This window comes from Pezoporus wallicus, unplaced genomic scaffold, assembly GCF_028554395.1.
Source record: "Pezoporus wallicus isolate ANWC-B61680 ecotype Strahan unplaced genomic scaffold, APGP_CSIRO_Pwel_v1 contig_14319, whole genome shotgun sequence".
Classification (NCBI taxonomy): Eukaryota; Metazoa; Chordata; class Aves; order Psittaciformes; family Psittacidae; genus Pezoporus; species Pezoporus wallicus.
The window spans coordinates 72,366-85,742 of record NW_026635426.1 but is presented as its reverse complement, the minus strand read 5'-3'; the positions used below and the strand labels follow the sequence as shown (position 1 = coordinate 85,742).

The 13,377-nt window shown below is 35.9% G+C and overlaps 1 protein-coding gene across 2 annotated transcripts in view; it reads right to left on the bottom strand.

Moving 5' to 3' along the window:
• LOC130607094 (chromodomain-helicase-DNA-binding protein 9) overlaps nt 1-13,377 on the bottom strand; it is an 81,167-nt gene that overhangs the window by 37,363 nt on the left and 30,427 nt on the right. For both annotated transcript variants that reach the window (XM_057423911.1, XM_057423921.1), the window contains 6 exons: nt 7,262-7,373; nt 3,762-3,908; nt 2,441-2,509; nt 2,297-2,352; nt 808-925; nt 198-284 (listed from right to left, as the gene is read on the bottom strand). In XM_057423911.1, coding sequence (XP_057279894.1) covers nt 198-284; nt 808-925; nt 2,297-2,352; nt 2,441-2,509; nt 3,762-3,908; nt 7,262-7,373 — 589 coding nt within the window. The remainder of the gene's footprint in view (nt 1-197; nt 285-807; nt 926-2,296; nt 2,353-2,440; nt 2,510-3,761; nt 3,909-7,261; nt 7,374-13,377) is intronic.

Below are 13,377 nucleotides of genomic sequence, written 5' to 3'. Positions count from 1 at the left end.
CAATACAAATACAAGCTGATTTCTATTGCAAAATACATGAACAGCATAGCAAATGGGAAGATTGTCATGTATCATTAAAAATATTATGGAAGCTTGAAATCATTAAGGTGCTATTCTGAAATCTGCTAGAAAAACCCCACTGTTATCAAAAACTACTTGGAGGTGTACCTTCTTCACTTGCTCTAAGATTTATTTACCTCACCAGTGTCCTTATCTTCACAAAGAGATACTTCTAATACCCGATCTACTTCAACATAGTCAGGATTAAAAGGTTCTTCTTCCATCTGCAATGCAAGAGCAGTAAGATCAGCAGAGAGACAAAAAAAATGCTGATATATGACCAAGTCTCATCGTATGCAAAATGAATTTGGCAGTTGGAAACAACCAAGGCTTTTGCACTTGCATTTTTTAAGATACTCCCCCCTCAGGGCTTTTTGGCAATGGGCACTGAGGAGGTATCTGGCATTGAAACGGAAAATGTAGTCATTTAGGGATTAAGTGCTGTCTTGTAAAAGTCTTTCTTGTAGAGAAACAAGCCCTACTAACAATCTTCCCTTCCTTATCACTTTTAAGTAGTTACCCAGTCACAATTTTAAGCATGCATGTCAGAATAGTCCAGCAACTCCAGAAAATTCTTCTCTTAAAAAAATTACTTGAAACAAAAATAGCTCAACCGGCTGCAACCAAAATCAACCCCAATGGCTAATTTCTACTGATCAACATCCAGCTATTCTACCTAAAAGCAAGCCCTTAATCACAATTTTACAAGGAAAAAAAAGCTTACTTAGTTATCTATTTTATACTCACATCTGCAAAAAAGTGAGCTCTTTGTGCTTGCCTTAGTTTGAATCGTTTTATTTTCTGCTGGATTCTTTTATCCTTTAAAAGCTGTTGTTCTGTGGCCCACTCACAGTGGAGATAAGAGCTAAAATTACATTAACATCAACATATTAGTGAAAGCAAAAGCTTACTATTTTTAATATAAAGTTAAAATAATCTATTTTATAAACCAGATTTTCACTGTAAGAACATTCTATCATTTAAGACAGAATTCACTGTAAACATCAAAGATTTATTCTTCCAAATAATTGTCTTAGAACATCTAGTTAAGGCAGTGCTTTTGGGCTAGGATCCATAGAACTCTGGATTCACAGATTTATTTCATGTGTCCTAAGCAGAGAAACGAGTGTGAGCTTAAATAAATCAAGTTTAAAATTTGACAACTCTATCAGAAAGTAGCCAGAGATACAAAGTACTTAATATACTGGATCTTTTTCATATACTACATGTGAATATCTCTTCACAGGTACTGCTGCACTACATAGATAAGCCCATGGCAAAAAGGAACAGGTCATAAGACTGGGCTGGGAGAGAAGCACAAAGTAATAGTCAAAGGAAGGAGGGAAGCATGAGCACCAGTACCTACGCATCTAACTGCATCCAAAGCAAGCCTTCCTGAAGTCAGATTGGTTTGCCAGAAGTACAGATCTCTCTCCCTCACCCCCCTCTTTTTAATATGTTTTCACCACGTTTTAAGCTTTCTAAAGGTATGATAGCAATAAAGAAGGGCTACTGCTGGGTGTTACCTATTCTCAGATGGAAAGACAGGCTTTACCATTTCAGAAAACAAGAGCTAAATGGTCTCCAGAAACATGTGAATCCAGACTCTCACAGAAATCACATTTATTAGCAAGAATCCAATGAAATTACTCACATATGTAGAATTGAAAATGGGCTTGTATTTTCAACATCAAGAACTGAGTAGTGACAGCAAGTTAGGTATAAAATTTAAAATAGGAAAACATGGCAAAAATTCCTTTTCTTTATTCTATTTCCTGTTTCTGACGTAAAATCATTTCTATTGTTACGAGGTATTTTCCCTTTTTAAAACAGTAAGACCAACTCCTACATCAACCTCTCCTAAATGTATGACACTAAATCTAATACAGGTTCACAAAATAGCTCTGATTTAAATTCATGAAATTAAAATTAGCCTGAGGCACATAGCCGCTGATGAATTTAATAAAATTGTCTTCTCTAAAAATTCTGTTGTTCTCGCAGTAATGGCTGACATCTTACTGGTCAGCGCTGGTTTCACAATCCTGGTAATTCTGAAGTTATTACTAAGAATCTAATAAAGATTCTTAGCAATTTTAGGATTAAATTTATAAAGAAAAAGATCTAAAGATGACAAAATCTAGTTATAAATTAATCTTCAACAATACAAAACTTTAGAAGATGTATAAGATACTTATTTCAGATAATACCTCCAATGAAACAACTTTTTAGTACTTACTAGTTCTTGTATTTTACAAAAAACTCTTCTGTTTCTACTGTCATCCCAGCAGATACCTAGGAAAGCAAACTCATGGTAAATGTTTAATGACAGATACAAACCGCTTCTTCAAATAAGCAGTTTTATCACATGATAATCACTTACTTCTTTTTTTATTACCCTGGAGGATAAGATTTTGTCTACAATTGCTGCATCTTCTTCACTTGGATTTTCCTGTAAATGCAGGAAGCAATAACAGAAATTGCAGTAAATGCCCTCTCTTCAAACCATTCAGGCTTAAACCAGGAAAAAAATGACATTATAAATTGCAGTAAATGGCCTCTCTTCAAGCTGATCAGGCTTAATACCTTCAAACACAAGTGGCTTGTTGGAAGATCAACAATAAAGTTGACCAGGAGTGTTCTCTTTAACAGTCTGGAAGTAAAATTTAAAAGCCGCGTCTATATGCATGCTAAAGTACAGTAAGTCTGGCACTTCCAAAGAGCATCAGATGCAATGGTCACCTGCCAAACACAATGTACAAGCAATGGTGATTGATGCTTTCCAGACACAGACTCACTGTAAATGACCTGCTGAGCTGACCTGATGCAGTGGACACAGCTACAATTCCATTATAAAGATATGGAAAAATAAGGATTTTGGCAGACAGGCTAGGAAAAAAAAAAAAATTAAAACAAAACCAGCATGTGTCAAACTCAATGTAATAGGTTTACTCTGAACACAGATAACAAACACGCTGCCAAATCAGGTAGATGAGGTCATGCCTGCGAATTCCAGTATGGCTGAGGTGTGACACAGATAAAGGTTACTTGGCTCTGCCAAGACTGAACCTGCGGCTCCACATATAAAGAACTGATCTTTAAAGGTTGCTTCTAGTCAAGAGTCACCTTCCCTCTTGCCTGATTTGTTCCCAACCATGTTTTCTCCTTCCTTAAAACTTTGGCATTCCTCCTAACATCTCATGAACACTTTTTCCCCTGTTTCTTACCTGCCACTTTATTTACCTATAATGGCTCAACAGTAAGTTTGATTATCGTAGCTGGAACAAGCTGAACAGTGAAGTGGAAACCCAAAGGTGGGAAAAAAAGAGAGGAGTTTCCTTTTTAAAAAACCTCAGTAAGCAGAGATCCCCATAGGCTCAAAGAATTTTATACTTCTGAAAAGTCATGATAATAGTGGCATAGAGCTTCTTCATATGCCTACACAGCCTAACACATTATTTAAAATATTCCTAGTCTTAGTCTTATCCTTAACTTTGGCTAGGTCAACAAACGTTTAGAACAGAAAATCATAAAAAAGTAACAAGTAATTTCTTCCAGTTTTCAAGCTCTTAGCAAAATGACACATTAAATAAACCATTACTTAGTAATCGCAATGTTTTCCTTCCAAGTTATGACCTTTATTCACTGAACTACTGGAGACAAATGTAAAGTTCCCACTACAGACCAAGCCAATTTTCACTTACAACAAACAACTGTAAAGGCTGTTCAGCAGGTAAAGGGGCAGAATTCTTTTTCATTTTCGCAGAAACTTTAGCTTCTTCTTCTGATTGTTTTCCTTCTCCTTCTTCTGCATATTTTTTCCTTTTAACTTGACGATTTGATCGTCTCTTCTGCAAACAGCAGGGGAGGAAAAAAAAAAAAAAAAGGAAAAAGAGGTTTTACCAAAAACTGCCTCTAACATGAATTGCAAGTCTGGGGACACTCTAAATAATACTTTGGATACAGCTAAAACCAAATGCCAACATTTGGTAGAAAACATGAAGCATGTGAATCACAGAGGGACAGAAGTAGCCATACGCTATTTGTGGTAAACAAATCCCCCTCCCCTCCCATTCCATATAAACATTTGATGCTTATAATTTTTAGAGTTCAAAAGTAAACATGGACCAATGTTTTCATAGTATGGAAACAAAGCCGATACATAACAGATTTTCCAGTAGTTCAACAGTAGTTCATCAGTAGTTCAACATCAGTAGTTCAACAGCAATTTCATAATGCAGTGTAACTGCAGTGTGTTAACATCCAATTCAATTATCCCAGTGAATGACAAAACATGCTTAAGTGTCTCTACTAAACATCAGTGCTATTAAAAACATCATGAACATTTTCATTAGATCATATTGATCAGACTGCTGATTTGATGGCTAATGAAGTTTGTTGCTTGTTAATGTATTTGTTTTCTCCTCCACCTTAATCAAGCTTGTTTAACAGCAGTATTTGGCTTACTTTGCGGTTTCTCTCTAATCTTCCACTCTTATTTCTGCAAGAATCTGAAGACACCAAGTTCCAGCTGGAGAAATAATGTTCAGTCTAAGAGAGCAATTCCTCCTGACTCACTGTTTAAGTTTCAAGAACTTAGATTATTAGGAGACTGCATATCCTTTCCACTCCTCAGTACCAATATATTTAACCATGAGATTAATTCATAAGTCTGTTGGTAAGTAACGATAGCAAAATCAAACTAGTTAGCTAATGCTTAAAAATACTGCAATCTGCTTTAGAGAATTATCATTACAAAAATGCAATCAGCAAAATAAAACAGTCTATAAAATAAATTAATTCTACTGTGTTACACGGCAAAGCATATTTTTGTTTAAGAAAGCACCGCTGCTGATTGCAATACACTGTAGTAATCAGTTGGGAGAAAAGTTGTGAATAGAACCAACCCCAAAATCCTGTGGTCATACTGGCTTCTGCAGAGCAGATATTAAGTAACAGAAAGACTGCAGCAGAGGAAATTTCTCCCCGACTGTTAAATTCAGCCACTAGCCTGGCTATGTTTTAACAACTACAAGTAGGTAGCTGTTAAAACAAGCGGAGTTGTTAAAAAAAGTAGAGTAGTAACAGTAACATACACAGTAAAAATCAAAACCGGGCATCACCATTCTTCTGTAGAAGCTGAATAAGTGAAACTACTCAACCAGCTTTCCACAATAATGTAGCCAGACTAGCTCTTCTTCACTAAAAAGTGATTGTCACATTACAGCTAAATCAACAACAGTTTGCTAACAGTACATTTTAATTTTTTAGATGCCAGCTAATAGGAGCAATGTAAAATGATGTATGATTTACGAAAACAAGGATTAAGAATCAGGTTCAAGTTTTATTCATTATTTACTGAATTTTTCAAAACCTAATGAGGCATTAACAGGTGTTTTCAATCCTTCTCATTATGTCTTGTCTTGAAGTATGAAGTGATAACAAATCATCAATAGCTGTATGTTCTCTGACATATTAATACATAACCTGAGTTGTTTGAAAAAAACCCTTCGTATTTCCCCAAGCTAAGATGTGTGGTCATAAAAAAAAAAAAATGCTCCAAAGCATACAAGAAATAAATCAATGTATTTAAGGAAGACACTTCCTGTGAAACTAAACATACAAAATGAATTACAAGAAAAAAAAAAAAGACTTAAAATTGCCCCCCTGAGCTTAGAAACAGCTACTTGCAATAGGAAAAGAAAATAATGAAAATGTTCTAGAACTAGAGGGAAAGAATCAGTGAAACACAGCAACTTACAACTTTCCTCTTACAACTCTGCTTCACTCAAACTCCTTTGAAGATAGGGCAGTGGTATGGTATTTGGCAGTCTAATTTTTTCTATCCCATGCCACCCCGTATTATCTCTACCTACTGTTGCCTTCACACCATGATCATGCAATTTGATGATATTCCGTGTCTAGCCACACTAGAATTAAAAACTACCTTTGTCATGCTAAAACTCAAATATCCAAAACAGCACAAGCGATGAGAAAAAAAAAAATTATCTTCAGTCTTTTGTATCGTATTTGTTAGCCTACAAATTTATACCTCATTACAGAGCACTACTGATAAGTTACAGCACTTCAGAACAACCAAACCTGCTGTCAGCTCCTTCAGTGTACTGAACAGACTTTCGATACCAAGACAAACTCCCTGAGAAATAAATTCAAGAATCCTTTCAGTAACCTCTACCTTAGAGAAAATACCCCTTAAGTTAATATAAAATCATTCTGGAAAATGGCTTCTGATCCTTTTTCCTCACAGCATTATCATCTGTGAAACAGTAAAGGTCAGCTTGGTATCTTGTAATTGTTTTCTGACATTATAATCAAATAAAGGAATTATTTTTTACTCAACCTTGTTATGAATATTGATTTAATCTCTGCGGATGTCACAGGATATAAAACTGTGCACTTACACACATAACCTTACTTTTAATGGATTTTGCCCTAAAGGAAGAAAGCTCTAATTCTGCTACTAACATACACATAAATAGGAAATAATCTCTATTCATACTTTTTTGTGCATTGTTTTTGTAAATAATTAGCTAGGCTACTATTATACCAGAGCAATGTATAAAATAAATGCAGGAAAAAAGTTACAAGGCAGATATTCCTCGAGGGAATGACTCTACCACTTTGATTCTTCATCTGGCACTTATCCTTTAGAAGAGTCCACAAGCAACTAGAGCCTATCAGTATGCTGATCACTGCTCCCTTCAGATCTAACACTCCAAGAAAACAGTTATGTTCCTACAGAAGCAGAGCACAGAAAAAACAGTAAAGTCCGAAACCAGCCTTTTAAAGTGTTCTCCAGAGCCAGTTTTAACTGAAAAATGTTCCTTCTATTAGGCAATCTCTGCATTCTCCCCACAAAGTCAATGAAAGCAAAGATCAGGTCTAACTACCAGCTCAACAGGTATTTACTGTCTCAAATCTATGGACTTCTGTACAAAAATTAAACAAATACAAGCAGGGTGTTGATGTCCCATCACAGACAGGGGACTCTAAACTGTAGGATTTTCTGATTTTCAACTGGGAGAAGTAGCTTATAATGTAAATGTCTGTCTACCTATGAAAAAGAGATAGCAGTGAGAGAGGAACTGTCACTGCGTCACAAGGAGTGTAACTTTCGGGAAGGGAGTGGAGGACAAGATCTGTAGAAGTAACACAGAAATTTAGAAGGGAACTGAGTACTTACCTGCGAGTCTTCATCTTTCAGTGCCCGCTGTGCAGTCTGCTTAGCATCAGACAACTCATCTGAAGATTCGTTTTTTCTTTTCTGCTTCTTACCCAGTGTGATGATTAGCTTTCTGTTAGGAAAAAAGCCCAACATCTAAGTGAATGCATACACTAGTCTACTTGACTTCAAGTAAAGTAAAAAGCAACATCACATCCACTAGCAATTCCCTTATTCTTCTTAATGTAAAACTCAGGAAGCACCACTATCTGAAATCTGTGCCTCACAACAAAAGCTACAACTTTACAGAAGGCAGTATTTTCTACTACTGTTACTCAGTTTCTCTACAGGCAACAGTTAGCACTGAAAATTCTTGTGTTTCGTACACATTTTAAATCCACAAATGCACAAGAGATGCCAAATCCAGTATTTAACTGACAATGGTAAACTATACAAAGTTAGCATAAACACCATCTGCAGATGAGGACAGTGTATCATTCATATAACCCATTTGCCAATTGCAAAATACACCTCTTACACAAAACAATTAGCTATGGACAACAATCTAACATTGCTCAGAGCTTTCTGACATACAGAACTTGCATGTTTAGGTAAGTCACTCAATGGTAAAAATGAGAGAACTGCATGAAACCTTTAAGCCCTTAAAAAAATAAAAGTCAAAAAGAACCTATTTTCAAAACTCCGTAGTTTTAGCTTCAAGAAATCTTAGAACCTCTCAGAATAAATTAAGAAGCAACAATGTGCTGAATAGTTATATTCTGATGAAAAAGCACTAATTATCTCTTGTAAAGATTTAAAGGTTACACTGTAAATCACAATACCAACAATTTGTTTTTAATTAAAGAGCATCAAAATATTTATTTTTTCATATTTGAAATGTGCCAAATACGCCTTTTGAAATATGTTTTCAGTGGCTTAACTGAAAAATGATGACAAGCTATCCAATAAAATCACAGATAAAGTGCTATCCTTAAATAGGTATTCTATACAGTATCTAACCATCAGATCTGTGAAAGAGAAAATGCTGCAGCAAACAAACCTCTTTTGCCATTTTACAGAACAAATGAAAGTCTTTATACAAATAAGTTCTTTTACACCAAAGCAGCATCAAATACACTGATCACCTAAAAACCCACTGATGAGACGGTAGTGGTTGAAACACTTGTATCTCATTTGCTTCTTTTTGGGCATGTTCAAACAGAACTATCACATGCTACATCCAAATGAACAGTTCACACAGAAAAGGAAAATCTTAAATTACAGAAAACTTGGGGATACTTTAAGCAACATGGCCTACAGAAGACTGTAGGCATATTTTCAGAAACAATTAACATTTCCATTGTTTTTTAACATTTAACCACTAGGTATGTTCAGTGGAAAGGCTTAAAAAAAAACCCAAACATTTTCCACTCCTACATTTTTTACTTCTAGTACGAAGTGAATGGCACTGGCAAACGCACGCTGAAATGAAGCTGCAGTAAGCACAATCACAGACCTGCTTGTTCACAGAGCTGCTAGTTCAGAAGTAAATTCTGATCCTCAAGTCCTTACTAGGTGTGTTCTCAGTTTAATTAGTCCTCAGAAAATATGTTTCATAATTGCAGGAAATACAATTAACACATTGGTTTCCCTGCTGTCTTCAGTAGTTTGTTGTCTGTCCCCCCACCCCTCATTTTAAAATGTCCCATTAGTTGTGTTTTTTCGATTGTTTTTCAGTTGTGGTTTTTGGCGGGTTTGATGGTTCCTTTTTTTCTTTTTTTTTTTTGACTAGGTTTTTTTTTTTACTATTGGAATCTCAGGTATTTGTCTAATATGACTCTGGTGATGGACTTCAATAAACCACTTTATTGATTTTTATCTCACTTGTTTCATGGAATATACGTGTTACATTAGCACTTGTCACCTAACCTGTTTTCCCTGCCTTGAACTCCTTCCATTGCAGCTGCTTCTGGCCATTGCTGGAGAGAGGACACTAGGCCAGATAAAACTCTGGTCTCAGCTGGGTAGGAACTCCTCTAATCTTTGGACACATGTGAAGTGCAACAAGCTGTGCTTATCTGTACCTGTCCCTTCTTGATCTTTTAATTTAAAGAACTGGACATAGAGCATATTCAATCCAGTGAACTCATATAATTTAGTTTTTAAATTATTATTTTTTGACCGATAAATAAGGCTCAAAGTCTTCTCTGATTTGGAGAAAAGTCATTAAAGGTCTGAGGCACATATGGCATGTAGAGATGACTGTGAATGTGATACACATTTTGATTTTTAAGTGAACAAAAAACTACTAGCAACAAAGAAAAAGGATCCTTTCATCAAATAGGTGTTGAGATGAAAGTCAAGCTGGAAGGGCTCTCTGGAGGACATCTGGTCTCTACTCAAAGCCAACTTTATCCACCACAGAATTCTTTTATGTTGCTGAATTCAGCCAAGCTCTGCTTGTCTCCAAGGCTGACACCTCCCTGGGCAACCTATTCCAAATTTTGATCCTCTTTTGCGTAATGGTGTATTAAAATGCTTCATAAATGCATGGTGCTATGTTAAGCAATTGTATCCGTGCAACCATAGTTCATACTCATTTCATGCACTACTGCCTAATATTTTAGACTCAGGTTCCTTTTGGATTTGAGAAACACAGTATTAAAGAAGGTCATGACTATTTTTCTATGGATTGTAGTGGCATCCACTGAATAGCAGAAGATTTTAAGGACCTTCTGCTTTAAAGCAGATTGTGATTGTAGCTCTAGCTACATCTTTCTTTGCATGATTTTTCCTCTCCTCTGTAGTTGTAATCTCTTGTGTTCACCTCTCGCTCTGCCCCTGAAGTCTTACACATAATATTCCATTTCCCTGTCAGCTTTTGTGCCTTATCTCCATCTTGTCTTCACTACCCCAAACACTTCTCTTCACAAGCATCTCCCTGAAATTTCCTTAACATCTCTAGATGATGCAGATCAGAATGTTTCATCCTCTATATGGATATGGTGCCAGTGAGAGGAGTAAACGCAATTTCACTTCTTTCTGATCCAGTGCCCAGAACCACAATGCTCCTTGCTATCAAAAGTGCTGAAAAGCAGTATGGTGCTAAAGTCACGCATTTCTATTAGTAAAAATGCAATCTGCTCATATTTTGACCAAAAACCTCTCAAAATCTGCTATGTGAAAACAATAATTTTCAGAAGCTTGTAAACTAGATCAATTCTGTGAAATTTTTTTCACTGGAAGAGCAAGTTCTCTTGCCAGTTTATAAATTTCTATACGGAAGCATAAAGATCTTGGCTAAAATCCCTTTTTCCTCTCTGAAACAAACTGTTCTGAACAGACACTATCTATTCTGTTTCTATGAAAAGGAAACAGCACGCTGTAGACACAGAATAAATAGTAACACTAGACTCCATTCCAACTGCACTTACTCTTGCCTTTTAAAATTTAAAATGTATCTCATCCCATATTATCTAGAAATACTTAATTAGTGTAGACTTCTTCAACATATATTTCCTTCTTTTTTAACAACAAAGATGTTGAGAGACTCGCATAAACAGAAAAGGCTCTAAAGAAGACATCTCATGAGCCATTAGTGGTTTTGATCCTTAGTATAAGCTTCCTAATATGGTTTAGATCACAACTGAAAGAACTGGAAGTATCAGCAAGACCACCAGGAATCACTATGTGATGAGCACTGCAATTTCTCTGCTTTAAATTAAGAATCAGTAATAGCAGATAGCAGAGAATGTGATGGGAGAATTGTCAGCAATTTGAACACCTTGAGAATTATAAAGAACAATTTTCAAAAACCTTCTAAGTTAGTGAATATGAGGAAGGATTAAAGAGGAGGAAAAAAAAAAAAGAAACCCAGCTATTATGAAATACACATCAGGCATGCAAGAAATAGTAAGTATTGCTGGCCTTCAATGCATACCTTTAACACATCATTTTACTCCAATTTTCCCAAAACAGAGGATACCAATTGACTCTTTATTAGTGTCCAAAGCCACTTCCCAGATATTTTAATTTGTAGTCAAAGCATTTTGTTATATTACCAGCAATAAAACTCCTATGTCACCAACAGTGTAAGTATTTATCACTAAAAACTTAGCTAAAAATCTATTAGCAAAATACAAAAGTAGGCATGCCCTTGAAAAGACTGCTTATCTTCTTGGAATGAGAGTTGAACTGGTGCTATAAAAACAGTTGCTCTTATCCTTTTAGCATATGTGTAATAAATAATACTAACACAGTAATATTAGCTACTCTCTCCTTCTCCAGTTATATTTCAAATTAGTAATTGCTGGATTGCACACAGATTTTTAAAACACTCCTTCAGTCAAGAGCCATTTCATGCTCATACAACACTGGAATAATAATGCAAGAGAATAAACAAGTGTTTGGTTAGCTGTTCAGTAAGACCACACTATTTTGCATTCATATATTTTGCAGTAGTAACTTAAAATTATGTCACTTAAGACCTAACTTACGCATCAAAACTAGAATCTGAGAGCAGAGAAAATGCCATCAGGGAGTCACAGCTCAGGGCATGAAAGATATCATAGAATGGTTTGGGTTGGAAGAGACCTTAAATTCTATTTAGTTCCACCGCTGTGCCACAGGCAGGGACACCTTCCACTAAACCAGGGTACTCCAAGCCCCATTCAACATGGTCTTGAACACTTCCAGGGCCAGGGCAGCCACAGCTTCTCTAGGCAACCTGTGCCAAGGCCTCACCACCCTCATAGTAAAGAGATTCTCCCCAGAATGCTGATAAAATTTGGAATTTGTATGCCGTTTCTGATCATGACAGAAGCTGTTTATGATCCAACAGATCAAAAAGATTCAGTGAGCATCCCTTTCCTTTTGAGTACAGATCTATTAGCCAACCCCTGCCTTACTTACACAAAACATAAAAGACAACTCACAGTGCCCTGCCTTCTGCGAAATCCACTTCAAGTTCTAGGCATTTAAACTTAAATGATACAGAGGCAGCAGAATCACCTCCTTCCCCTATTCTGTCAGGGTCTTGGGTCCTAAAAATGCTCTTGTAAACAAAACATGTGAGACCTACTCCAAGTCAACGAGGACATTTACTCATTCAAACAGTAAACGGATCATACACAACTGGCTACATAATTTAAGGGTTAATAAAAAAAACAAACCCCATCATTGTTGTTCTAGCACATGAAACAACACAGCCATTTCTGGTAACAGGAAATGGTTTTGAACTTAAGGAATACCACCTGGAATTAAACTGAAAGTCAAATTCTTAGGATTTGTGTGATTTATTTATTAAAACTATGTGGTGATAAAAAAAATCCCCAAAATCTAAATCTAATCTACTGATACTGTCCTTTATATCACCAGTGCAGAGCTGCTGCTTTTCATCAGAGCCATGATATTTAATTTTATGTGTGAGTAGGTGGAAATACATCGAGAGCTATAAAACCTAAATGCCAATCTACTTTTTTGAACAACAGAACGTTCACAAATTCGTAATTCTTCTATCCTTCACATCAAGTAGCAAGAAGTAGACTTTTTAGTTCAAACATGCATCACCTTAAATGGAAGAAGTAGAATTACAATCAGTTAGAAAAAGCTTATAAATGGAAACGTAGTTCTATGCAAAAATAGGGTTTAAATGGATTCCTGAACACCAATGGATCTTGGTAAATAGCCAGGATATGAAAAGTGGTTCTGCAGTCCTCAAAAAAATTGTAAAGTAAGTTAATTTTAAAGAATTAACTTGATCAGTAATCAATGCATAAAGCAAACCGGTTAGTCTATAACGCTGAATACAATACACATGCATTCTCCTAATAATTTCTGTCATACGCTTACAATGCTTTTGGTAGTAAAAGGATTTAGTCACTGATCTTTACCAATGCTTATGTCACAGAAATCTTACCGATTAGTGAATCCAGTTCTAAACTATCTGACTGAAATGAACAGGCATTAATTCTTTTGAGTACAACAGGTCAGAGGATTAAAAACCTTAATTACCATCACAGCCTGCCTAGAAAGTAACTGCTAGTAATTTCTAACAAGCAGTAAGCTGGAAAAAAATCACGCTTTAATTTTTTTCTGTACATACATATCAGAAGAATCACTAAGGAAAATGTAAACAG